The 27804-nt window shown below is 34.3% G+C and overlaps 2 protein-coding genes across 2 annotated transcripts; both read right to left on the bottom strand.

Annotated features, from left to right (window-relative positions):
- Window positions 1-11033: 11033 nt before the first annotated feature.
- On the bottom strand, window positions 11034-12045 carry LOC149374598 (uncharacterized). Its single transcript, XM_089592486.1, has 2 exons — window positions 12006-12045; window positions 11034-11863 (listed from the first exon to the last, which is right to left on the bottom strand). The coding sequence occupies exons 1-2, from the start codon at window positions 12043-12045 to the stop codon at window positions 11034-11036; spliced, it is 870 nt and encodes a 289-aa protein (XP_089448612.1).
- A 10581-nt stretch (window positions 12046-22626) lies between these two features.
- LOC149374599 (kynurenine formamidase-like) lies at window positions 22627-26279 on the bottom strand. The gene is made up of 8 exons (XM_089592497.1): window positions 26234-26279; window positions 26060-26150; window positions 25887-25988; window positions 25661-25795; window positions 25313-25391; window positions 24698-24883; window positions 22854-23004; window positions 22627-22767 (listed from the first exon to the last, which is right to left on the bottom strand). The coding sequence occupies exons 1-8, from the start codon at window positions 26249-26251 to the stop codon at window positions 22627-22629; spliced, it is 903 nt and encodes a 300-aa protein (XP_089448623.1). The 5' UTR covers window positions 26252-26279.
- Window positions 26280-27804: the final 1525 nt, after the last annotated feature.

Here is a 27804-nt window from a genome sequence, read left to right on the forward strand (position 1 = left end):
AAAGCTATCACGTCACTGTTTACCTATATTTCGGGGAAAGTCATCGGTGGCTACCGAGTCCTAGAATAACATATATATTTTCTATATGTACATCTATAACACATTACTTAATGTGTGTTCTCGGTGCCGCGGACTACGAGCCAGAGGAGAGAGAAGGACCGAAGACCATAAAAGGGATTGAAAGTGTGTGAGGTATGATTGGGTGAGCATGTGTGTAAGATAGAGAAGGAGAGAGGCGAGGGCTCGTGACACGAGACTTGTGAAGTTAGCGCCCGCAAATATTAAACATTGACATTGCGTAATTGTTCAAGGCTTGAACGATTCCTCCTTATTTGCCGAAATTCTCTCCACTTGTATTTTTATTTGCGGATGACTAGTTCTCGAGATATTTGCAAAAGAAAACTGTGAAAATTGGCGCGGCGCTGGAATAAAAAAACCTTTTTTTCAGGTGCTAGATTTTGTTAAAAGAAAATTTTGCCTACAGAATTCGATTCCTCCTCTTTTGCGGATTGCACATATGAAGTGGTTGATCGATGTGAATGCAATAAAATTAGCAAATAATAAATTTAATATTATGGCCGTGAGTGGGGAAAATATCTAGTAACTTTCCCTAGTGACTTTTTGGTCCTATTCCGTTCCTGCAATTCAGGCGCAGAAATAAATCCTTCACATTGATAGAAATCATTTAAAATCAAAAGTAATCAATACAGTACAGTAATCAATCGTTTTCTCCTCAAATGCGGATTCCAAACAATATTCGATATCAAAGGTAAGCAATCAAAATAAAGTAGTAACGGGTGTTTTTCACGTTTTTCAACGAATCTCGTCCAGACGAGCTCGGATGTACTCTCATATATCTATATCTACATGCATCATGACAGGTACGAAGAAGCAGTCAGCGATCAGCTGATTGACCTGCGCGGCAACTTTTATTCTTGGATCGCTACACTTTTTCTATTTTTTGTTTGAAGTAAAAAAATATGCTTTCTGAGAATAAAATATCAGTGCAACGCCTGATGACATAAGTATTGTGATATGGTGAGAAATTTTTTTTTTGTTGGTTATGGGTTTTCACGGTTACAAATCATCATGATATATTTAGGATTCAGGACTTGCTTTTTGCATTATTACAATAATTTTATTTTTTCAGGACACAAGCAGCATACTAAAATAAAGAATTATGAGTTAAGTAATGAATATGAGGACACTAATTGTAAGAGGGCAAAGTCAGAGGTAAATATAGCTCTTCGAACAATCATCGAACCAGCTAACAGTATTCACAGGACATTCGTAAATTTCACTCTGTATTTCGACGCGCCAGAAGCTGTTGTTGCAGATAAGATTGACACATCTGAATATTTTTAATTGATTTCAGAAGTAAACATAGCTACAATGCCTCGAAATCCAGCTGTACAGGTTGATCAGCTGTTTGAAATTCTGCAGAATATGGTGATTTATGATGAGACTGGAAAATTACTAGCTAAGTCAAATGCTGTTTGGCAAAAAGCCAGTTTAAAGCTTAATAATGCGTTGAGTGGTAAAGCTATTTACTTTTATGTTTTTAAAAATTGGAATGGTCTAAAAATAAAATTAGATACGTTATTAAAAAATCAAACAGTATGTGCAAGTGCCAAATTGAAAAGTAAAAAGTCTGTCTTAAATAGTTCTGTTTTAAATTTCAACATAATTTTTGATGATGTGGAATTAGAAAAAGTGAGACCAGTGTTAAATGCAAAGAATAAAAAAATATTGCCTGAAGAGTGGACACACAGTGTAGCTGAAAAAATTTGGTTCAATCAACTCTTACCCTGTGCGTTTTCTTTCAAAAAGGGGTCCGTTCTACAACAAAACGATCTAATCAAATTTAATGGGGTGTGTAATGAATGTGGCAATACAGTAGAAGGAATATCTATTTTGATGACTGAAAAGTATGTATTCAATATAACTACGTATGACTCCAAAAATATCCGTCATTTTAAAAAAAGACATCTTTCTGGAGCTCTTCGAAAAGAAACTCAAAAAGATCTTGTGCACATGAAAGCCCTAAAAGTTAAGAGATTAGAAGCTCAAAAGTGTATAAATTATGGCGATGTTGAAGGCCCTCTCGTGCATAATACTCCAGTATTGCGGAAATCTCGTCAAGAAGCAATCCACAAAAAGTACGGAGTTTCTCAATCAAAAAATGTAGTAGAAGCTATTATAGCTATGAAAATGAACGATAAATGGAATAAAACTATCAAACAGATAGGAAATTTCCCTTTTTCTGTAACGTTTTGGACACTCGAACAAATAGATTTGTGGAATACAGTAAGAAACTTGAAAAATATCTCTGTATCTATGGATGCAGCTGGCCGTTTCATAAAAAAAATTACAACAAATGGGGAGCCATCATCGCATATTTTTTTATACGTCATGAGTATATCGATAGGACAAAAAATCTACCCTATATTTCAATTTGTATCGGAATATCAATCCGCTATATATCTAAAAGACGCTTTTTCTCAGTGGATGGAAGATGGTGCTCTAATACCGAAGGAAATCGTTACCGATGGTTCCAGTGCTTTACAAAGCTCTATCTGCATGGCATTTAACAACTGTTTAACAAAACATTATTTATCTATTTGTTTTAATGTCCTTACGGGAAAAGAAACTAAAATGCCTCCCTGTTTTTTAAGGTCGGACATTGCACACCTGATTAAATCAATAACGCGTTGGCCATTATTTAAAAATTACAACTCTAACGTAAAAGATTTTTATTTAAGACTAATATCTTATTTAAGTAAGTGCTACAGCTATGCAGAATTTAAAGAAATTTTTTTTTCGATCATGCTAGTTTGCCGGAGCCCTGGTGTAAATGATGAATCAGAAGTCCAAAGACATTTAGATAAATTATTATGTATAATAAAAGGTGAAAAGTGTGCTTGCTGCGAAGAAAATTGTACATGTGATTTTTGTCAAGAACAGCGACCAGACAGTGTAGATTTTCAATATGAAACATACGATGAAATTCAAGTTGGGACCGATAGTCTTTCTGGAGTCCTTAAAACCTTGGAAAAAGAAGCCTTATCATATATTTGTGAAAACGGTGGAAATAACTTTTTCTGTCCAGAATTTGCCAAAAATTTTTTTTTGTTGTCCTTAGAAGCAGTTACATGGACGAATATTGTGACAAAATATTTTTGTTCAGACACAAATGTTGCATCCTCAGGACGGTCGGAGTCTTTTTTCGCAGATCTCAGACATATAACATCTATAAGTCGGCCGATTTGTGGTCAACTGTTTCTTGCCATATATATAGATTTTCTTGACGGTTCGATTCGTTTAACCAAAGCTTATTTAGAGAATCAGAGTAAAGCTCTCCCAAAGTTGAACGAATCTGATTACAAAAATATGTCTATTGACAGCCCAAACAAAATTGTTTGTAAAACAAGAGGTAAATACTTAGAACTTTAGAAAGATATAGTGATTTTATATAATAGACCTAAATCAAAATTTTCAATTGATTTGTTGAAAAATGGGTTACTTTTAAAACCTATCATACACAATAACGAAATCTATATATATAAAAGTACGTGCTTGTTTGACACTGTTTTTGAATTATACAGTAACGCCTACAGAAACTATGCTGAATTTCAAGGAATTGTTGACGTTGGTTGTAAAGGTAAGTCGTGTTTTAGAGGTATTTTGATAGATTTTATTTTAAATGCTAAGGAAAGAACACTGTATGAGAATAGATTTTTAATTTGCATGCAACATTTTGATGTCAAAAATAATATTTTATATTATAAACAAAATCTTGGTCATCTTATAATCAAATTATTTGAAAAATGTGTAACAAATGTTTTTTTTATCAAATTAAAACCTCAATTAGAATTAGAATTATTAAATATCAAAGAACTCAATTCGTACATTGATAACTATTATGCCCAGAACAACGGTAACGAATTAGAAAACTTTTTATTCATCGACATCCTAGAATTTTTAAATGAAAATTATTTAAGAAGTATTCCAACAAAATTGATAATCAAAAATAGAACATACGCTTTAGTTGGAGTAGTATCATGCAAAAAATCTAACTTTAAAGAGAATCTTCGCCATTATACGGCCTATTGCCGAACTTTAAGAAATAATTGGATTTTAAAAGATGATTTATTTAAAAAACACCGTTTTTTAAAAAGTAATAGCAACCCTTTCTTAAAAATAGTAACATTGATGTTTTGTAAAGTGAAATAATATAAACGTCTTTCATGAATTTATTATTTGTAGTGCCACAGTATTTGACTTCTCACACAATATATTTAGTATGATGTACAGTCAGTTGTTCAATACAATTGTTTTAATGAAGTTGTACACTATTTTTGTCAAAAATCACATAACTGTTTTCTTCATACTTAAATTAATATTAAGCCATATGTGTGAAAAAATGTGTGTAACATACAAATTATGAGTGAAATAAAACAGGACTTAAGAGAGAAAAGAAAGTCATTTACCTTTTAATTGTAAAAACCATTGTTTTAAGTATAACTTTATTTTTGTAACTTGATGTAAAGTGGAAATTGGATTGTAGAACCAAATAATAATAAGTTCGTTTGTAAAAAATTTATTTTTGTATTTATTTTTTAAAACATTTTTGTTACATGAAAATCTTGCTTGATTTACTTTGTTCAAAACAGCACTCATTTGAGTAATAAAAATTAAATGTATAATAAATTGTGCAGTTTATTTTAAAACACTATACCTAAAAAAATTACTTGTATAAAATATAATCAAAAGCATTATCAATTATAATTATACTTTTCAAACTTTTCAGCAAAAAGTACCTTAAACACAGAAGAATCTGGAGTATGTGTCTATATGTTATTTATATCAGTCTCTAACAGATCAATATTGTCTAATTGTTAAGTTTCTTTCATGCCAAAATACAGCATTCTCAAATACTTTTGAACTTGGCTTTGCCTTTCAAGCAGATCAACTGAACTCAAGCTGTGTTCAATGGTCTATGAACACGTATTTCATTTTTTTCTCAAATTAAGATGACTCGTAATTTGATTTTAGTATTGCTTTGACTTTTATTTTAGTGTATCCAACTTCCTAAACTAGAGGAATGACGCAGAAAGACAACGAAATATCTTTTGTTGTGTAGTATCTACAAGTATAAAATATGAGTTTTTTAAAAAATATTGAAAAGAATCAAAGAATACAAAATTATTTACCTCACTGATTCAAACTCTTCATCTGACGGTATAAAACTAATAGACTGTTTCGTTTGAAACTTTGATTTTATCATAAATTCCAAAATTGTGATTTTATGACAGAATGTTTATTTTAACACAAATTTTGATTTTGCATTTTGCATTCGAGCTCTCGGGTATACCAGACCTAATATGATTTCATAACGACTGAAACATCATAAAAGTTTGGTTAAAACTCTACCACAAGTGTTACAAAATTAAAAAAAAAAAAAAAAAAAAAAAAACCACATTAACCTTTCGAACAACATGAGTACTGATCACTTGACACTGTAGACTCATTATATATCTTCTAATAATATAAAAGAAAAGCTTATTGCATCAATTTGATGCCTTTTCATCCAATCCAATAAAAGTGTCCGGTAACTTGTGCTTTTTCCTTCAGAGATATTTCCACAAAATGAGATCGCATTGCATCGATGATATTGAGGAGAAATTTAAATACCATGCATGTCATACTCTGCTTTTTGATAGCAGCGAGCCAAATATTGGCTCCCATAATGTGAAAAGATGAATTCCTGCAAATATTAGTCACTGGTGTGCGCTCCTGCTGTCTCATATGGTAGGTTAATTTTATTTGATCCAGAAGCTTTATTGCATCTGTAAATATTGATAAAATATCATGAATGAATATTACTATGTCATGTATAGTGAAAACTTAAGTATATGAAATCAATCGAGAAAATTAAAATGTCAAAATAGATGAACAAAAGTTATAAGCAATGAATTAAGCCACGCACATAACCGAATCAGAATTTTAAGTCACTTTTACATAATGTCAGACAGATGCGGACAAAACTAACTTAAATATGCTTTACATAGTATTTTTTTTATACAATGATTAAAAAACTACATAATGGTTTAATTAATATATTTACGTAAATCGCAAAATTTTGTAAATAAGTAACTTCTTATAATTAGCCTTATGAATTATTTTAAGGGATAATGTGACAATAAAAAATATAAAAATCCTTACAATACGTACTTATAAGCTGCATACATCCATTCGTTCCGCTATAAGTATAATAAGCAAAAGCTGATTAGCAGACTACGTTGAGTATACACACCGTGTCAGAGATAAGTAGGGCCGAGCGTGTATATGGCGCCAAAGGCACGAATGAAATTGGATGAAAAGTGATGGAACTGCGTTCCCGAATTCCAAACAGTAACCGAACAGTGGATAAGGGAGAAAGCCTCCTGTCTAGGTAGGTTTATAAAAATTGCCACCTCATCCAATTTAACGTTGAGTTTGGCGCTAGTGCTTCAAAGCCTCTAGACTTGTGGAGAGGGGGTACTGCTCTGCGCTGATTGGCTCCACCATATTTAATACTTGTGGCGGTAAAGACGAAAAGTCTAAAATAATTTATAGTTTTTTTTTTAATATAAGATTATTTTCAGTTACCAAAAGTCAAAATACATTAAATCGTAGATTGTCTTTAATATTTATTGAGATATTTGACCTTAAGTGCCAATAACCCCATAACCCTATTTTAATAAGAGGTTAGATCTTAGATCACTCATCTTAATCATAGATCATGTTGTTAGATCACACTTATAAAATAGTTTGGTGATCTTAAAAGTCATTATTTCTGGTAAAATGTAATTTTTAGTGATTGCTGATATTATAAAGTTGTAACACTAAGTTGTCAGCATTTTTTGGATAAAAATTATGAGTTGATTGAAATTGTAACCAGTTGATTCAAGTCAACTGATATAACTACACGCCTTGTTTGAATTGCATAGAGAGTACAGGGTTGTCAGATTAATGTGTGACGTTTGAATTTACCGCCAGACAGTATCGATCTTGCGATATATCGCTTACTCAGGTACTTAAATGGCGCAGTTTTCTTCTTTGTTTTGCTTGCGCGGTTGTTCCCGCCTCATATACGTCATGCAATGCTTCCACCACTCATAACATGCCAGGTAGCTGAAACATATATATATATACGGTAGCAGCCATTCTCATTCTCTACTCAAAGCCTCGTGCCATGCTGAGTGTAAGCACAGTACCTACATAGTGCAGAAAAGTCAGAATTTATAGTACGTGTGTATACTTATATATCCTTCGTGTAGAATCGGTAGTACCTATTATTGTTTGCTATCGTATACAGTACGCCAAAAAGCAAGTTACACCTGTGAAAAGTGCTGTTTGAATGCGGTATCTAAATTTGTGCAAGTTAAGACTTATCCAGAACTATTGACGTTGGAGTCAAGAAAGACTTGAATTTTGACTGCAGTTATTATTTAATATAACTAGAGTGTTTAACGAATATACAATGTTCTCGAAAATAAGTGAGGTAATTACTATCAGTTCGTCTGACGACGAGGTTGTATTACCTAAAGCTTCACAAAGGACACATGACAACACTTCGTCAAAGGTAAAAAAATATATTTATTCTCCCATAATCTAATAATTTCAATAATGCCTTGTGTAACCTTCTTTATCCTCTTTTATAAATATACAAGTCTGAAACCGTCAAGTTGCTTTACAATTATGAAGGAAGTGCAAATTGATGTTGCCATTGAAAATTTGAATCACTTGAACACATTAAACATTTTTTACACTCTTAATCATGAACAAATACTTTTTGTTTTCGTAAACAATGGCTGTAGACAAAAATAACCAAATGCTAGCTTCAGTAGATTTGTTCGGCTTAGAGATCCAGTGCGTTTGGAGGACTCTGGCTTTTAAAACGGAACACGTAGTCTTGCTCCGAGCTAACTAAATAACTTCTACAGGCAACATATTTGTATTTATGACCGAGGCCATACATATAGATATAAACTACAAACCCAAGTGCAAAGATTTTATGCACTTAAGTATGTAAATTTTTTAACGCTCTTAATCATGAGTTATACACTTAAAACGCATAAAATTGTGTAGATAAAAGTGTGTAAAAGATGTTACAATCTAAGTGCGTAGAAACTATATATGCACTTAGATTTACAGTATACCTACTACAGGAGTTGCTTTGGTTAGCTTGTACCGCTCAGAACAAGAACAAGGGCCTGATTCACACCTTCCATAAACTAAATTCCGTCCGAGATAAACTGTCACGTTAAATTATTATGTATAAATCTATACATCTTTTTTCGAGCTGTCATGTGTTCATTTATGTACATTACTTATTTTCGTAGGTGGTCAAATGCCAGTTTATCGCCAAAATTGCGATTTTTTACTTTTGCTGGAGATTACAATGTCAGACCTGGCTCGTGGCAATTTTTCGGCGATTTTTTAATATTTTATTGAATTAACATCTATTTGAATCAAACAAATTAATTTACAAAATCGTACAGTGAAAGAAAAGGATAGTTTTTAAAGATAAGCTGGAATTTCGAATGAAATTTAATGTAGAATTCTCTAGTTAACAATTTGACTAAAACAATTTCCAAGTATAATAAGTGATTTATGATAAACTGAAGATAAGTAAAATCACGAAATTTTCGAAACAACATGTATCAATAATAGATTAGATATATCTATTAAGATATTAACGAAATTTTGACTTTTTAATCATTCTTGGAAAAAAACGTTTTTATCAAGTCGTTAACTATAGAATTCTAACTTGCGGTCAATTCGAAGTTATAAATTTTTTAAAACCAATACTACATTTTTCAGATGTAAAATTATAAATGTACCAAGTGTTGAATAGTTATAAAACGGTTATTTTCATTACATATAAATAGCAATATATTAACAACATATAAATATTAACAACACTTTTACAGGTTACTCTATCTTCACTATAATAAGTGTTAGTTCCTCCTTAGATGTGATAAAAAATTTTTGTATTCCATAAATTTGCATATTTATTATGTACAGGGTGACCTATTTTAATCTATGGACCCGAATTTCTTCTAAACTACGAGGTCTACAAAAAAATAGTTCAGACGAAAGTTGGGCAGGACAGAGGGGGCCATTTGATGGTACCATTAGTTTTGACCTTGAAGTCAGTTTATGCACTTAGATTTACAGTATACCTACTACAGGAGTTGCTTTGGTTAGCTTGTACCGCTCAGAACAAGAACAAGGGCCTGATTCACACCTTCCATAAACTAAATTCCGTCCGAGATAAACTGTCACGTTAAATTATTATGTATAAATCTATACATCTTTTTTCGAGCTGTCATGTGTTTATTTATGTACATCACTTATTTTCGTAGGTGGTCAAATGCCAGTTTATCGCCAAAATTGCGATTTTTTACTTTTGCTGGAGATTACAATGTCAGACCTGGCTCGTGGCAATTTTTCGGCGATTTTTTAATATTTTATTGAATTAACATCTATTTGAATCAAACAAATTAATTTACAAAATCGTACAGTGAAAGAAAAGGATGGTTCTTAAAGATAAGCTGAAATTTCAAATGAAATTTAATGTAGAATTCTCTAGTTAACAATTTGACTAAAACAATTTCCAAGTATAATAAGTGATTTATGATAAACTGAAGATAAGTAAAATCACGAAATTTTCGAAACAACATGTATCAATAATAGATTAGGTATATCTATTAAGATATTAACGAAATTTTGACTTTTTAATCATTCTTGGAAAAAAACGTTTTTATCAAGTCGTTAACTATAGAATTCTAACTTGCGGTCAATTCGAAGTTATAAATTTTTTAAAACCAATACTACATTTTTCAGATGTAAAATTATAAATGTACCAAGTGTTGAATAGTTATAAAACGGTTATTTTCATTACATATAAATAGCAATATATTAACAACATATAAATATTAACAACACTTTTACAGGTTACTCTATCTTCACTATAATAAGTGTTAGTTCCTCCTTAGACGTGATAAAAAATTTTTGTATTCCATAAATTTGCATATTTATTATGTACAGGGTGACCTATTTTAATCTATGGACCCGAATTTCTTCTAAACTACGAGGTCTTCAAAAAAATAGTTCAGACGAAAGTTGGGCAGGACAGAGGGGGCCATTTGATGGTACCATTAGTTTTGACCTTGAAGTCAGTTTTGAAGGTCATTTCAAGGTCAAGATGGTTTTTTCAAATGGTAACCCCTATTTTTGAGTGCGGATTTGAAAAAAGCGGGAAATTTAACATCAAATTTGTCTGTGAAAATTGTTTTTGTGACCTTGAAAAGTTGAAAATGAAGGTCAAATGTCTAAAAAAACGATTCGACGTAATTTTTCAAAAATGATGTGGTTTTCTGGGTAACACTACAGTTCATAATGCTTGAGAAAGATCAATAAATTGTAAAAGTACAAATTACTTTAATTATCTTGACCTTGAGATAAATTTTGAAGGTTATTTCAAGGTCGTAAAGCATTTTTGTATTCATAAATCCTGCTTTTGACTGCAATCCTTGTTTTTTGAGATTAGGTCCTAAAGAATGTTATTACTCTTACATGTTCATGATAAACCTAACCTTTAAAAGGTCACATTAGGGTCAATTTAAAAAGTCAATCAGCAAGTTTTCAATTGCTGATTCTTATTAATAGGCGGTGGCATTTTTTAATGCGGAAATAGCAAAACAAAAGTACTTTTATCTTACTTTTAGCGTTACCCGGAAACAACGACGTGGACGTAGTAACTTCTGTTTCCTTTGGGGTGCCAGATTATCGTGAGTCCCTTTGCCTCTCATGTCGGGGTGCTTGATTATCGTGAGTCCCCTAGCCTCTCACGTCGGGGTGCTTGATTATCGTGAGTCCCCTAGCCTCTCACGTCGAGATGCTTGATTATCGTGAGTCCCCTAGCCTCTCACGTCGGGGTGCTTGATTATCGTGAGTCCCCTTGCCACTCACAATAGCTGCATTTAGCCACGGATAAATTGTTCGAAATTTTGTCCGTTGGCTTGAAGACACATGCGCACACGTCTTTCAAAACTGTCCACAGTCCTGAGCAATGTTTCTCGAGGAATGGCTGCGCAAGCTGTACGGATCCGGTCCATCATATCCTCTCGCGTTGTTGGCCGTTGTGCAAAAACAACATTTTTCACGTCCCCCCACAAAAAAAAGTCGGGTGACGTGAGATCTGGTGAACAAGCAGGCCATTCAATTGGGCCTCCTCGTTCTATCCACCTGCCCTGATAACGGTTGTTTAAAAACTTCCGTACAATCAGTGCAAAATGAGGTGGAGCACCATCTTGTTGAAGCCACATTCTTTGCCGTGTTGCCAAGTCAACATTTTCCAACAGACCAGGTAAGTGCTCCCGTACCAATGCTAAGTAGCTAAACCTGTTAACATTTTGATCAAAAAAGTAGGGTCCAATCAAATACCCATTTACAATTCCGCACCAGACCATGAGGCTCCACCGATTTTGGTGGTCTACAGCTCTGTACCAGTAAGGATTTTTGTACGACCAATAGTGACAGTTATGTCTGTTCAGTTGCCCGTCGCTGTAAAAATTAGCTTCATCCGAGAAAAGAACATAGCGAAAGAAATGGGGATCATTTTGAATGACTCGCAAAGCCCATTGGCAGAAATTAATTCGAGCTACAACATGACGAGGTTGTAAGGCTTGCGTTAGAGTAATATGGTAAGCATGATAATTTAAAAATCGCAAGATTCTTGAAACGGTACATTGCGGTATACCCGTTTCTCTTTCAATCTGTCGAGTACTAATGTGCGGATCTAAATGGACAGCTGCAAGAATTGTTAATGTTCACACATCATTATCTTCATAATCATGATGTCGGCGTTGACGAACAAGATGCCCTTCGCGAGCTCTTTCTGTTAGGGTTCTTATTGTCACATCAGTAGGGTGTCTTCTATCTGGAAATCGTACAGCATAAAGTATTGATGCAGCGGCGTAATTGTTGCGACATTCCCCTAAAACTAATATCATATCAACAATTTCTGTTAGTGGATAATCAGCCATATTAAAAAATTTGTTTCGGGTACACGAAATGTAAATAGTAATTTAGATTTACATAAGAAGTAAAATAATACAAAAAAAATCAATGTCTAACATAAAAGCTCGATAATTTTCATTTATAAAAGCAAAAGTAGTCCAAAGCAAAGTAGTCGAGAAATAATAGTACCGATAAATTGCCCAAACAAATTTTTAGGAAGATAATCACAAAGTAAACTGAAATAAGTTCCTCAAGCTTATGCTAAGGAAAATTGCATTATCCGTGAAAAACAATTGTATTGATAAGCTACGATTTTGTTTTATTATAAGATCTTGTATTTATTAATGGACTAATCTTTACAATTAAACGAACAATTAGTTTGATGCCTGCATTTATTTTGACAAGTTAGAATTCTATAGTTAACGACTTGATAAAAACGTTTTTTTCCAAGAATGATTAAAAAGTCAAAATTTCGTTAATATCTTAATAGATATACCTAATCTATTATTGATACATGTTGTTTCGAAAATTTCGTGATTTTACTTATCTTCAGTTTATCATAAATCACTTATTATACTTGGAAATTGTTTTAGTCAAATTGTTAACTAGAGAATTCTACATTAAATTTCATTTGAAATTCCAGCTTATCTTTAAAAACTATCCTTTTCTTTCACTGTACGATTTTGTAAATTAATTTGTTTGATTCAAATAGATATTAATTCAATAAAATATTAAAAAATCGCCGAAAAATTGCCACGAGCCAGGTCTGACATTGTAATCTCCAGCAAAAGTAAAAAATCGCAATTTTGGCGATAAACTGGCATTTGACCACCTACGAAAATAAGTGATGTACATAAATGAACACATGACAGCTCGAAAAAAGATGTATAGATTTATACATAATAATTTAACGTGACAGTTTATCTCGGACGGAATTTAGTTTATGGAAGGTGTGAATCAGGCCCTTGTTCTTGTTCTGAGCGGTACAAGCTAACCAAAGCAACTCCTGTAGTAGGTATACTGTAAATCTAAGTGCATAAACTGACTTCAAGGTCAAAACTAATGGTACCATCAAATGGCCCCCTCTGGTCTGCCCAACTTTCGTCTGAACTATTTTTTTGTAGACCTTGTAGTTTAGAAGAAATTCGGGTCCATAGATTAAAATAGGTCACCCTGTACATAATAAATATGCAAATTTATGGAATACAAAAATTTTTTATCACATCTAAGGAGGAACTAACACTTATTATAGTGAAGATAGAGTAACCTGTAAAAGTGTTGTTAATATTTATATGTTGTTAATATTTTGCTATTTATATGTAATGAAAATAACCGTTTTATAACTATTCAACACTTGGTACATTTATAATTTTACATCTGAAAAATGTAGTATTGGTTTTAAAAAATTTATAACTTCGAATTGACCGCAAGTTAGAATTCTATAGTTAACGACTTGATAAAAACGTTTTTTCCAAGAATGATTAAAAAGTCAAAATTTCGTTAATATCTTAATAGATATACCTAATCTATTATTGATACATGTTGTTTCGAAAATTTCGTGATTTTACTTATCTTCAGTTTATCATAAATCACTTATTATACTTGGAAATTGTTTTAGTCAAATTGTTAACTAGAGAATTCTACATTAAATTTCATTTGAAATTCCAGCTTATCTTTAAAAACTATCCTTTTCTTTCACTGTACGATTTTGTAAATTAATTTGTTTGATTCAAATAGATGTTAATTCAATAAAATATTAAAAAATCGCCGAAAAATTGCCACGAACCAGGTCTGACATTGTAATCTCCAGCAAAAGTAAAAAATTGCAATTTTGGCGATAAACTGGCATTTGACCACCTACGAAAATAAGTGATGTACATAAATGAACACATGACAGCTCGAAAAAAGATGTATAGATTTATACATAATAATTTAACGTGACAGTTTATCTCGGACGGAATTTAGTTTATGGAAGGTGTGAATCAGGCCCTTGTTCTTGTTCTGAGCGGTACAAGCTAACCAAAGCAACTCCTGTAGTAGGTATACTGTAAATCTAAGTGCATAAACTGACTTTAAGGTCAAAACTAATGGTACCATCAAATGGCCCCCTCTGTCCTGCCCAACTTTCGTCTGAACTATTTTTTTGTAGACCTCGTAGTTTAGAAGAAATTTGGGTCCATAGATTAAAATGGGCCACCCTGTATTGTAAAAATTGCTCTATTTGAATTTAAGTTTGAATGATTGTTAAGTATTTGAAAACAATCTTTTTCTGATGAAATACAATTCTCTATTTTCACTTTCTATTTTTTACAATAATTTAAAAAATTAGGATAAGTTGAATGAAGATTATTAATTTAAATTGAAATTGTCATATTTTTCGTTTCAAGGGTATATATCATTTTCATTCTTGTATAACTCGAATAGTAATTTGAACGTCCATATTAAGGAAAAAACTTTTTTTAGGTTTGAATAAAATTATCAGCTACAAATTGTATAAGAAAATATTTCAGGCTCACCAGCTGGACCATCAATTAATTTAATGTGTAACCATCAATTAAATTTTTAAAATAAGTGAGGTGTGAAATGTTGATATCTTGTTTTTCAGTTCAAAGACCATGCTTAAATAAGTGCATTAATTTCTTTATTACTCGAAAATTCTTGTAAGATGTAATTTTCATATTAATTTCAAATTGTACACTGGAAATATTATGAAAAGTAAAAACTGCGCCAAAAATTTTTATGATTGAATAGTTTTATAACAGTTATTGCTTCCTTAATTATTTTATTACTTAAAGAATTGTTATCTATTGAACCTTAGCACTAGCCTTGAAATGTTTTTGTAAAAATTTTTCATGTGTTTTAAAATTTTTCAAACTCAAAAAACTAGTTTTTTCTATTAGTTAAAAAAATGTTCTTTGTTTTTTAGAGAAAAAACTTATATTGACTTATGGTCAAATTTTTTTTCTTATTGTCGTATTTTTATTTTTTCGTTATCAAAAACGTTATAACAGAACATTTACGTAATAAATACTTTTTATGAAATTGTAATCTTTATTTAATATAAACAAAACCTTTGAAGGATTTTTTCAGTAATTTATGGATTCTTCTAACTTATTTACTTTATAAATAGTTTTTTATCTGTTTTCAAGATGAACTGGCCATTCAACAACTTCATGACTTCTACCACATACAGAAAATTTTTCTCCTCTCCATACGGTTTTCGTGGGATCCAGATATCTATTACTTCTGTATTTTGTCTTTTATCATAAATATTTTAAGTTGTAATTTCGCTCTAGAATTCACAAAATGATCCATCACCTTTTTTATAAATACAAAAAAATCGTATTCAATATTTTGAATTAACGCATGGTTTGCAACATTTATATCGCAAATACATTTAACTAATAAGAAATTCATTATGCAGCATAACCATGGAAGTATCTGTTAAAATTTTTTTTGCTTGTAAATCTTTTCCTCTGTACATACAATTTTCAGAAACAATGAAATCGCAAGTTTTTATTATTCACGCAAATAGTAATTGTTTGAAAATTATTTTTAGAAGCTAATACTTTCCGTCTTTCAAGTACTACAAGTGGCAGCTTTTTTTCGATTTCATTTTTGTTTCTCCCCTTTTTGAGCCCAAAAGTAGTTTTTGGCACCTTCTGATTTATTTCAACAATGTTACTACTGATTCATTTAAGCCTAAAGTTATACATTTTAATTCCACCATTTTCCTCTCATTTTCCTAGGTAAAAACTTCCACTGAAATGAGATTTTTTTTAAATCAATGATTTTTTGCTGTGGGTCCTATACTTAGTAGTAAATCTTCTTTAATAAACTTTACCTTCCTGTAGTACACTGAAGCTAGCATACCCGGGTAAATTTTTTTTGAGTTTTTCTTTTGAACATTACATAGAGAAGGTTTCATGTACCACAAATATAACAGTTACATACAGTTTTGATAACAGTTACACATTACAATTAAAATTTTATTTAGGAGGCATTAAAGAAGAAAAGAAAATTCCCTTTTGAGCCAGCTGGAGAGGGCAGTAGTGCTAAGAAACTTAAATTTGAAGATAGCGAAAAAACATCTAAGGTTTGCATTGACTCTAACTTGGAAAAAACTTCATCGAGCCTGAATTCCTGTCTTAGTATCGACAATAAGTCTGAAAATCATCGTGTAGATAATAATTGTAATTTGATAATGGACTCTAAACCCTCTGAGGCAGGAACATTAAAATATTTTGATGAAGTTGAAAAACAATTGCAGACCAAGTCTCCATCAAACACAGGAGTGAGGGATACAACTGTTAGGCGAATTCAACCAGTCTTAATTGTCAAAGACATTATTCCAAATTCTGCGGATAAAGTTTTTGAAGACTTTCTGAAAGCCTGTGCTAATTATGAAAAGGCTGATGAAGACACTAAAGTAATTCTTGAAAAGTTGCAAAAGAAATACAACAAGCTTGATTCATTCAACAAACATGATAGAGACTTTATACTTTTTCTTCGAAATCGCGTGAACAACATAACTCATAAAAAAGCTAAATTTTACCAAACTATATTTGAAGTTCGTGAGGAAATCAGTAGACGCATAATTAAACTCAAAAAAGATAAATCAACACGAGAAAAAGGCAGTGAATCAGACACAGAACCAAAATATACTACAGACGAGTTGAAAAAAATTAAAATATTAGAGAAGGTTATAAAAGAGTGCCAAAGAAGAATCGAAGAACTAGAAACAGCAGAAGTCATCTTTGATGATGATGAAGACTCAGCGTATTTAAAGGAAGATAGGTATAAAAGAAAATATGTACAGTTATGCCAAGCACTTAGTGATATAGCAAGAGATAAAAAACTAAAATCAGAAATAATGAAGAAAAAAATTACGTTGAATGATATCCAAGATGAAATGACCGGTATTAAGGCCATTGATCAATCTATCATTGATTTTGTAAATATTAGTATTAGTCGGATGAACAAATTAAAACACATTCAGAACTTTAATGCTGATCCGAATTATATTGTTCCGCCCGACTTTTACGAAGTATTACAAATTATAGAAAAACATACTGAAACTCGGAACCTTCAATTTAGTAAACAAGAAATAGAATTATATGGTAAGTGTATTAGTTGTTTTCGTTTATGATTACTGTATATATATCTGTTATTTCATAATTAACGCTTTTTTAGCTACAAAATCATTTAAAGCAGTTGTCAAATATTTGAAAAATTGTCGACTACAGGAGTTCAAAGAATATATTGGATGTTTTATCAGCGACACTTGTGGTAAATATATTGACCCAGCATCCAATGACGAAAACCTTGAAAAAATTCTTCAGGCTAATAAGTTAAATTCGGACAAGCATTTAAATGAAGTTTTTGAAAAATATGTAAATATGCAAAAGAATTTAAGCAATGAAAAATTAAAAGAATCAATGACAGCCATGTATTCCTCCGAGGAAAGTTGTAATCTAGATAATCATGAGAAACATCTAGTTGAGAAAAATTCACAAGTAGGTAAGCGAAAACGGTTCCTTCACAGTGACGAAGAAGAATCTGGTAAAGACAATCAGACTCATAACAGCCGAGAAGATGAAGAAAAACCAGCTAAAAAGATGAAAAAAAATGATGATTCAAAATGTCAAAACACAGCTTATGAAAATAATACAAAAGAAAAACAAATTGAATGTATAGACGTTGGAGATAACTGCACGTCACCAGGTAGTTACCATCAAGTTGTAGTTTCCAACATATTTTCTAACCTCACAAATTATAATAAATCATAATCATTATCTTTAAATTTCAGATTCTCCCACATTGGTAGACGATAATTCGAAGTATTTCCCCAGGATACGAGTGGCTAGTGTGGGCAACTTTCCCAAGGCTTGGGAGACCTCGGACTCTCCCGAAAGTCCGGGAAAAGAGTCCATAGATTTGGACTACTCACCAAAAAAAAATATTTTTCCACCAGTAGAGGTGGTAGATTTGTATTCGCCAGAAAGATGGTCAAAAACTTCTAGTATTACAGTGTCCAAGGTGCCTAACCCATTAGCAGTAAAAAAATCAAAATTAAAAAAAAAATTGATCTTCGAGATAACGATAGACGACTAATGTGAAAACATTTTGTAACAAAATGTGATTATACAATACCTTACCGACAGCCCTTGAAGAAAAGATGAACCATGATGAAGTGGTGGAATAGAAATCTGCGATCATTTGAGAGTTAAGCTCATTCCGTAAAATTGTTGTGTTTGTTTTTTTTATATTTTTCTCTATTTTGTTGTAATATACATTTATTTATAAGGATATAGAATATTTTTGTGCCTTGCTTGTAATAAGTTTAAAATTAAATAGTGTTCAGTTTTGTACCTGAATATTTGCCGACAAACCTTTTCTAAATTCAAATTGCGTCACGTTTGTTATTCTTGTATTAAAGTTGAAGTAATTTTCCGATCATACGCCTTTATCATCGCGTACATTTGCAATGCCCAAGAGACCGTTTTACCTTTACTCTTGTACCTTTATTTATCAATGTACTAGAATTTCTACTTTAACTTTTGTCTCTATAAATATTGCTCTGCGAGCATAGTATGTTAGTTAGCGCGCCGCGGCGGCAGAGAAAGCTTCTCTCCGCTTGCCTTCACTTGAGCACATTTTCATAATTTAAGCACTGTAAATATATTGTAAATATTTTTATTGCACATTTGCGTTATATTTATTTTCCGCCGTAAACCACTTCCACCTCTACACGACTGAACTGGATTGGGAGCAGCATAAAACCCCTTCCCTCGTGAACATTTTTGGTAGCAGAGCGTGGTTCCAGGGACCGACGGTCAGTGCAGGAGTGGATATGTGCTAGTGCTCAGTGAAGCCTTGAATTTTGCTTTGACCATTTGATTCCGTGTAGGTGAACGCGCTCTCACGAAGCTGCAGTAGTGAGTCATTTAAGGAATCAGAGTGTGTGCATGCTCTCCGTGCTTGAATTTGCCAAGGCGGGCGGTCGTTAGCTGCCAACACTCAGCCCTATTATCAAGCGCTTCATCGCGACATCGACTGCGTCATGGCAGACGTCAAGGAACTCAAAATTTTACTTAAGCGTCAACAGGAGTTGTACAAAAGCATTAGCAATGCTTACGAAAACCTCAAGAAGCGCGGCAAGGATAAGTTCACTCGTGCAATCATCGAGAGCCGTATACAGCAACTACGAATAAACTGGGATGACTTCAAGGACACTCATCTCAGGATTCTCAACATTGCTCCAGACGATACTAAGGACATCGGCTATTTCGATGAAAACAGCTACGAAATCGCCGAAGAAGCTTACCTCGATTCGGCAGCTAATTTGGCTGAACAGCTCGGAAAACTTCCTGCATCGCCCGCATCAGACCCAGCTCCTGTTCCACCAGCTAACTCTCGCAACCTGCCGTCCATTACTGTGCCCACATTTTCCGGACATTTCAACGACTGGCTCGAGTTTAAGGATCTGTTCTCTGCGATCATAGTCAACGATTCTCGACTTTCCAACGTCGAGAAGCTTCAGCACCTCAAGACGCATGTGCAAGGCGAGGCGGCTGAATTGTTGAGGACGATCCAGGTAATCGACGCCAACTTCGAGGCTGCATGGAAAAGGTTGGAGGATAATTATGCAAACAAGCGGCGCTTGGTTGCCGCGCTAACTCGCGATTTGCTAGCCGCGCCGGCTGTAAGCAACGAATCGCCGCTCGAACTCAAGGCATTGCTCAGTGGCACTGTAAATGCCTTGGCTGCACTTAAACAGCTTAAGCGTCCGACGGACCAGTGGGATGACTTGGTGGTCGCTGTTACAGCTCGGAAACTCGACGCTCGAACTTTCCGAGAATGGGAGTCATCGCTCAGCAGTACCCACGAGCCTCCTGCACTTGAAACACTCGTGCGTTTCATTGAACAACGCATCTCGATGCTCGAGATCGTCGCGTCTTCTACAGAGAAGGCAACACGGAAGAAGGACAAGACGGCGTCTTCTACTTCGTACGCATATGCCGCCTTTACGGAGAAATGCCGCTTTTGCCAAGGTGAGCATTTCATACTACGCTGTGCCGATTTCAAAGCAAAATCGCCACATGAACGCAAACAGTTTGTTGAGGCCAAGAACATGTGCTATAATTGCCTTGGTGCTCACAAACTCGCAAGCTGCAAATCAAGCAAACGATGCCTAACTTGCAACGGGCATCACCATACGCTGCTGCACGAGAATCCTGCCACTACAGTGCATCTTGCATCTTCTGCATGGCCTGCTACACTCACGAAAGGGAGTCGCGTATCCTGTCATTGGATGGCATCGCCAGACTCTTCAAACACTACGCTGTTGCCTACTGCGCTCGTCCGAATTCAAGGCCCGGACGGACGCACACTCATCGCTCGTGCCATGCTCGACAACTGCTCTCAGCGATCCTTTGTTGCAAAGAGCCTGCTAAGTAAACTTCGCCAGGGATATAAAGAGGCCAGCATGGAGGTCATTGGTGTCGGTGGCATCAAGACTCCGCGAGTTCATGGAAAAACTTACCTTACTCTCGCCTCCATGGTTAGCGACGGGAAGCTCACGTGCGAAGCTCTAGTGCTCTCGCTTATATCCAGCTACAGGTCAGGAAACTTCAAGCTTCCAGGCGACGTGAAGTATATACAGGGTTTGGAGCTTGCAGACGACTTTCGAGCCGATCTGACGGAAATCGAGTTGCTGCTAGGAGCTGATGTGCTTCCACGAGTTCTTCAAGAGGGCTTACGCATCGGACTACCTGGGACACCCATGGCCCAGCGCACCATATTCGGCTGGACGCTTTCCGGTCCATTACATTATTGACATTTTCAAAATACAGACTCTAAGTTTGTTTTACATAAGTGCAGTGCTAGTTGTTAATACTCCGTTTACCCCGAACCGTAGTATGGCGGGCGGTATGTTCAGTTTTGTACCTGAATATTTGCCGACAAACCTTTTCTAAATTCAAATTGCGTCACGTTTGTTATTCTTGTATTAAAGTTGAAGTAATTTTCCGATCATACGCCTTTATCATCGCGTACATTTGCAATGCCCAAGAGACCGTTTTACCTTTACTCTTGTACCTTTATTTATCAATGTACTAGAATTTCTACTTTAACTTTTGTCTCTATAAATATTGCTCTGCGAGCATAGTATGTTAGTTAGCGCGCCGCGGCGGCAGAGAAAGCTTCTCTCCGCTTGCCTTCACTTGAGCACATTTTCATAATTTAAGCACTGTAAATATATTGTAAATATTTTTATTGCACATTTGCGTTATATTTATTTTCCGCCGTAAACCACTTCCACCTCTACACGACTGAACTGGATTGGGAGCAGCATAAAACCCCTTCCCTCGTGAACAAATAGGAAGTTTTTTTAAAAATATTTTTCCCATTTTCTGCAAATTATTTTCATTGCAAATGTTGAAAACATTAAATAATCATACTTAATTAATTTCAAAAACGAACTAGCCTATCAAAAGTTAAACTAGTCTTACGCTAAGGTAGCTTTACCAGAAACAAGTAGCACCTGTCAGTGCTCCTCGGCAAATACATCAAAAATTTTTTTTAATTAAAATGTTTTGTACCCATAAAGTACATTATTTAATACATGAAAAAACTTTGAAAAGTTGCTCTGGCTTTTTCTCGTGGCTCTAACTTTCTAAGTCACGAATCGAAATCACCAGTTTTTTTGTTTATCCTTTGAGGATCTTCTACTCACATCAGGAAATGTTTCTCTTTCGAAAATTATAAATTTCCCTTTGTTTTTTGCAAAGGAGATTGAAACTAAATATCAACGACAATATTTAAACTAACCAAAATTGTTTATTAGTCTAAATATAACATACAATAACCAAGAGAACGTTTCGAGGAAATTTGAGACGCGTATGCGAATAAGATTAATAAACAGCTAGCTGCCACGAAACAACGATTGAAAGCGTTGTCCGAGGAGTCTAAGCTTTTAATAACAAATAACAAAATACTACCTCAAACAAAGAGGACAATTGAAAGATCTTACTGAAGTCACTCTAGTGGGAGAGAGAATTCACTGCTCGGTGACGAGTTTGATTAACAAGCTTCCTTGATCCAGCGGGGAACGGAAACTGTTGACAAACTGCTGTCTGCGTGGAAAGATCTAGTTTTGTTCGTTCTGTGTTCGATGGCCGACTTTTCAACTGAACTACGAGAGCCTGGCTGCCACGGGGGAGCTTTCCGACCTTCCTCGAGGGCCCACGAAAGCCGACTCTTAACCCGGCGCGAACTCAGCGGAGCGATCGCCAGAGAGCCCCGAAGATTGGGAATTAATAGGGGCGGGGGACGAGCACACCAACACAAGCTCAGACGGAGCAGTTTACACTACCTTACTTGTGTGCGCGAGCCCCTTCCACGTTTACCAGCCAGTCTCTAGTATAATGTAATACAGTTCGTGCACCGAGCAGTAAGTCCCCTACAAATATTCACTTATAAGTGAACAATACAAATGCTGACTCTGGCACAAAAATTTAATAAATTCCCTTAGTTTCTTATGATTTATGTTACTCATTTAATGTTTTTTACGTTGTGTATAAGGATTTTCGATAATAAAAAGTCATTCGTTGTAAGATTTTCTACTATGTCAAAGTGGTCGATATTGTTCCTTAGCAGTAAAAATTCGACATTATCTACAAATTGTATTAGTCTCTGTAAATAATAAAAAAATATGCTTTTTTCACTCATTCATGTAATTGACGTTTAAAAGATGGAAAACAAAAAAAAACGTTACTCACTCGTGCATATCGTTTGGATTCCTCGACAAAGATAGGGGAATCGCATTCCCCTACAGCTAGGATAACTTTTAAATTGCTTATACACTCTGAGTTGTTTTCTAATTTTTTCGATTCATCGATTGGAGCGAAAGTATACAAACTGATTTCTTCTCTAAAAATATAATTCATTAATTGTAATCAATGCTTAAGTGATTTTCGAGTATAGTTAATATGTAAGTTATATAGTATATAAGTTAGTATACATTTTTTTTACTTATTTTAATTATTTATTCGACTAGATTATCAAAATATTCAAATTTAAGAGAAGTGATGAATTGTCGAATGAAATTTCTCTCTCAGTAGTCATAAAAACATGCATGTTGTATAACGTATCTAATTAAATCCAACATTTATTAAACTTTTGATGATGTTTGGAATAAAATTTTTAAGAATATACTGCCTGATGAAGCTATAATTAGCCTTATGCCAAAGTAACTACACTAGGAATAAATAGCATTAATAGGGCCCCCAGCAAACACATGAAAAATTATTTTCATTTGACTCATTTTTTTCTAACAAGTTATTTGTACGTAGGACAAGGGGTATGTTTCTCAGCACGTTCCCGTTCTCTGTGTCCCACTTGAGCTTCCTACAGTCACGCCTTATGTAGCCAATCTTATTACACGGCCACATCATAGTGGCAGGTCAACGGACCTCGGTTTGGGGATGGTTTGATCGTTCGGTAATGTTGAGTTTGTCTGATCGTTGCGTGGCGGTCCGTACGGGTATTCGTTGCGGGGCTGGCTATTACTGTTATGCGGGTGTTCGGCTTCATCTTTCAGCATTTCGCGTTCTGCTATTAGTGTGTTGTCGAACATCTTGCCTAGGCTGATGTTATTCTCGGGGGGAAATCTTTGCCGTAATGAAAACGGGATCCCGTCTTAAAATGCTTCGATTACATCACGGTCAATTTCTAAGGCTTCTTCGCTAGAAAGTTCCCTATTTGTGTCGAGAGCTTTCCTGTCTACTAATGAGTTACGGATGTCGCGCGTGCGGTTGATGTAATCTAACATTTTTTCGCGTTCGTTTTTGCGCAGTGCAGCCAGTTTGCCTCTTATTTGGTTCTGCGTGTCGTACGGAGCGAAAAGTACCTTAAGGAGGGTGAGAAATTCGTTGAAGTCAGAAAATAGTTGTTCTCCCATAACTACGTCGGTGCGGTCAGTGATTTTGCCCCGGGCTTGCCTAAGGAAGACGCTCTCGTAGGTGTCCCATACCTCCCCAAATAATTAATGACACCAAAGGAATATTTCACGGAAAAATCTGCCTGGTATGAACTTTCTCCGATGAAAACAGGTTGAGAGGAACATTTTTTACTAAAGGCTCTAACTATGCCTATGGTATGATAAATATGTTATCAATTAGGTGACTGGATAATGGGGGCAGCAATATACCCCTACACAGAGGTAGTGAGTAGGTGGCTCCAACGATAAAGCCAGTATGGACTGTCGCAGTAACCCGGAAGAAAAAAAGTTATAGACAAAACGATACGTATTAATGATTTTCTAGAAGAAATGGGGGGGGGCATTGGGTGGATATTTGTCCCTGGTAAAGCTACTTTGACGTGAGACTAGTTTTAGCTCCATTATAACGTGGACGTCATTTTTTAAATCAGTTGATTATTATTATAATAATAAATGAGTAAAATATTTCCAACGTTTGCAATGAAAGTAACTGGTAAAAAGCGAAGAAAGTGTGAAAAAAAAGAACTTCTGATAAAGTTTTAAAGAATCTTGTCATGAATAACTGTATATTGTGAAGAAATGCAAAAAAAAAATTTAAAGAAAAAGCAGCAGCAATAAACTTACGGAGTGAGCTTAACGGCCTCGTTCACACTTAAAGAAAGCACCGGTTTCAAATCGTAAATTCCGCCAATGAGTACAAGACCCTTAAGCAGCTCTAGACAACTGTGCTTTGAAGCTCGCCATTTGTGGTCGTGCAGCAAACTTGCTGCGAGATGGGCACCAGCACTATGACCTCCAAGCCAGATACATCTGTACGGAGCACGAAATTTTTAAGATTATTTACCTTTACAGACATCTGTGCCTTGAAGCTCGCCACTTGTGCTGAGCTAAATATCGACAGAATGGCTGTATGAAAAAAAAAATTTGATAATCGATAAATCTTTTATCATTGTCTATCTTTTTTTGCGGTCAATGTTTTACAAGGCAGCTGTTTAAGATTAACTTATTGGCCTTTGATTGAGATTCTTTCTGGGGAGAAGGAAAAACTCTTTTACAACTACTGATTACACAATTGTCTTTTAGTCAAAAGTTTTGACAATAAAAAAAAGTTGAACGTCAGGTTCTGTAAGTCATCATGTAAATATGTAAATCGTTGGAAAAAAAAATCAATTCCTTTTGTACAGAGATTAATGTAATTATTTTGATGTAAATAAATTGTATATATTTTACTATACTTACTTAGATTTTAAAGACTGAGCCAAAATTATGATTTTTTCAACCAGTAATTTTATTTGCTGCACAATATCGGTTAATCTTACTGAAATCGAAAAGATAGTTTGTTAATAGATGTAGTAGTTAAGAATGTATGATTTAACTTTTTTCAATTTATTGTTTAAAATGATTCAAACTCATTTTATAGATAAGTTTCGACGATTTAAAAATCGATTGAAACGCTTACTGTTTACTTTTTATGAAAAGCAAATAAACTTTTTATTAATATTACCACTTGTTGTCTCTTATATATTTAAAATTCTTACATCACATCACAAATAATACGAAAAAGGAAATAAAAAAATATCGGCTTACTGTTTGGACACAAGTCATAACCAGCTACAACAACTTTAATCCCATGGGCCACGAAATTTGGGACTGCAAAACCTGACAAGTCCTTGCTGAACTCCATCCAATAGCCGCCGTGAATGAATATAAAAATCGGTGCATCTAAAAGCGTTCAAATATATTACCTATAACCACCGAAAAATCATAAAATCTACGATCACTTGAACACTGAATCACAAAAACTTTTTTTTACCATCCGGAAGATCGGTTCCGTATATATCGTACTTGGCACGCTCAGATGATCCATATGGTACGTTCAGCTCGTGCGCTATTGACGAGCGAGTTTTCCTCGTAACTACAAAGTCAAAGAACCCACGCGCGTTAAATTGAAATACTTTTTTTTTTAAAAACAGAGCTACAGCTTACCGTTTTCACAAAATTTGAGGAACCGAGCTTGCAACTCTATCGGACCGTACCTCTTGCTCCAATTGCTTGGCATGTAATTGAACTCGTGGTCCTGCAAAAAATCGATCATTTTTACAATCTTTCGACCTGCTAATAAACAAAAAAAAAGTAACCTTATAGGCCTGATGCACTTACTGGTGTGAGGGACTGCATTTTTATTTAGTTGCTTCTAGGTTCCTTTCAAAAAAGAATAGAAAAAAAAAAAAAAAAAAAAAAGTTCTTATCTCTGGTTTTGTAGAGAACAAAGCCAACAGTTTATTTAAGCTCCGTATTATCTTACCACGCACACGTAACTGAGCAACTACAGGGACGCTTTTTGCTCCGTGGCTGCGTTCTTTCTCCCTGGCGTGTACGTTTGTACACCCAAGGGAATGTGATTCTTTCCCGGCGGTGACCCCAAATGGCAGCATCGCACATTGATTGTATACTTGGTCGATCAGAGATGGCGTTAATTCTGCAGGGTAGCCGGAGTTTTGTCATATTCCTAGAGAAAAAGAGAGAGAGAGAGAACCTGGTTATTTACAGTTTCTACTGCATCTTCTGCTACCGTCCATGCATTTTTTGGAGTTTTTGTTCGATACATGGAAGTGAGACATATTTTCCAGTTAAGATTATCCCAACGATATTATTTCTGTAATTTATTAGGGTTTGACGTTAGAGTCCTAATGGCAATGAAGTATGAACTCCTAGACAAGAGTGTGTACGTTGTAAGCCGATAGCCACTGCATTTGTTTATGAAAAGCTTGTGTTTATTTCTAGAAACTTTAACTCCAAAATATGTGTTGATATCAGAAGCACAGAATTGAGAAGTCGTTAAATTCTACGATGAATTTCACGTGATATGCTAGAAATGGTTTTATACATGGTTGTTCAAGCTTTCATCTAATGAATAGCCGGCAACTAATCAGATGTGTAGGCCAAGCGAGAACCATCTTGGTTGCTTTTGGCGCATTTTTCAAGCATTTGCAATATAAATTAATGAATAAATGTTGTGAATAACTAATTAATAATTTATTGAAAAGAAGAAAATTTTAAAGTAATTTTTATTAAAATAAGACAGCTAAATAATCAAGAAAATTAGTATTAATAAAAAAATAACCTTAATTGATCTATACGTCGTGAAAAATTGTATAGAAAATGAATTAAATAAACATGATCAATTTAATTATTGATACATTTATAGCCTTTTACTGCCTATACAATACAATTCAAGTAATTGGTCACTACGTTTTTTGGACTCTATGTGTGGTGGTATAATGAGCTCATGTATTGGATGATGGAATGTTAGAAATGAATATTTAATCGTTTTAAGTAGCCCAAGTCCCACAGTAGATAAACAAAATTTATTTTTTGGGCTTTGTGTGATATGATAAGCTTATCTGCATGCTATTAGAGTATTTGGGAGAGTTATTTGATCGTTTTGAGTGGCTTAAGTCTCACGGATTCACAATATTTTATGCAATTTTCATGTATACTTAGATTGTTTGCCATAACTTTAGAACAAACGAGAGGTATCCTCTGTAACAATGATTTTGTACTGTGGAATACGAGGTAAAATATCCCAATGTTTCTCATCGTGTCGAAAACTTAACAAGTGATCCGGGTAAAATTAGTAGCGTCACTTTATATCACAATTTTCAGTATTAATCTTGCAAAAAAATAACTTAGTACCAACTCTTTCTATTCAAACGAAAAATCCATACACG

Source organism: Copidosoma floridanum, unplaced genomic scaffold (genome assembly GCF_036245765.1).
Source record: "Copidosoma floridanum isolate Cflo_tuat_1 unplaced genomic scaffold, Cflo_Japanese_pri ptg000018l, whole genome shotgun sequence".
In the NCBI taxonomy this organism is placed as follows: domain Eukaryota; kingdom Metazoa; phylum Arthropoda; class Insecta; order Hymenoptera; family Encyrtidae; genus Copidosoma; species Copidosoma floridanum.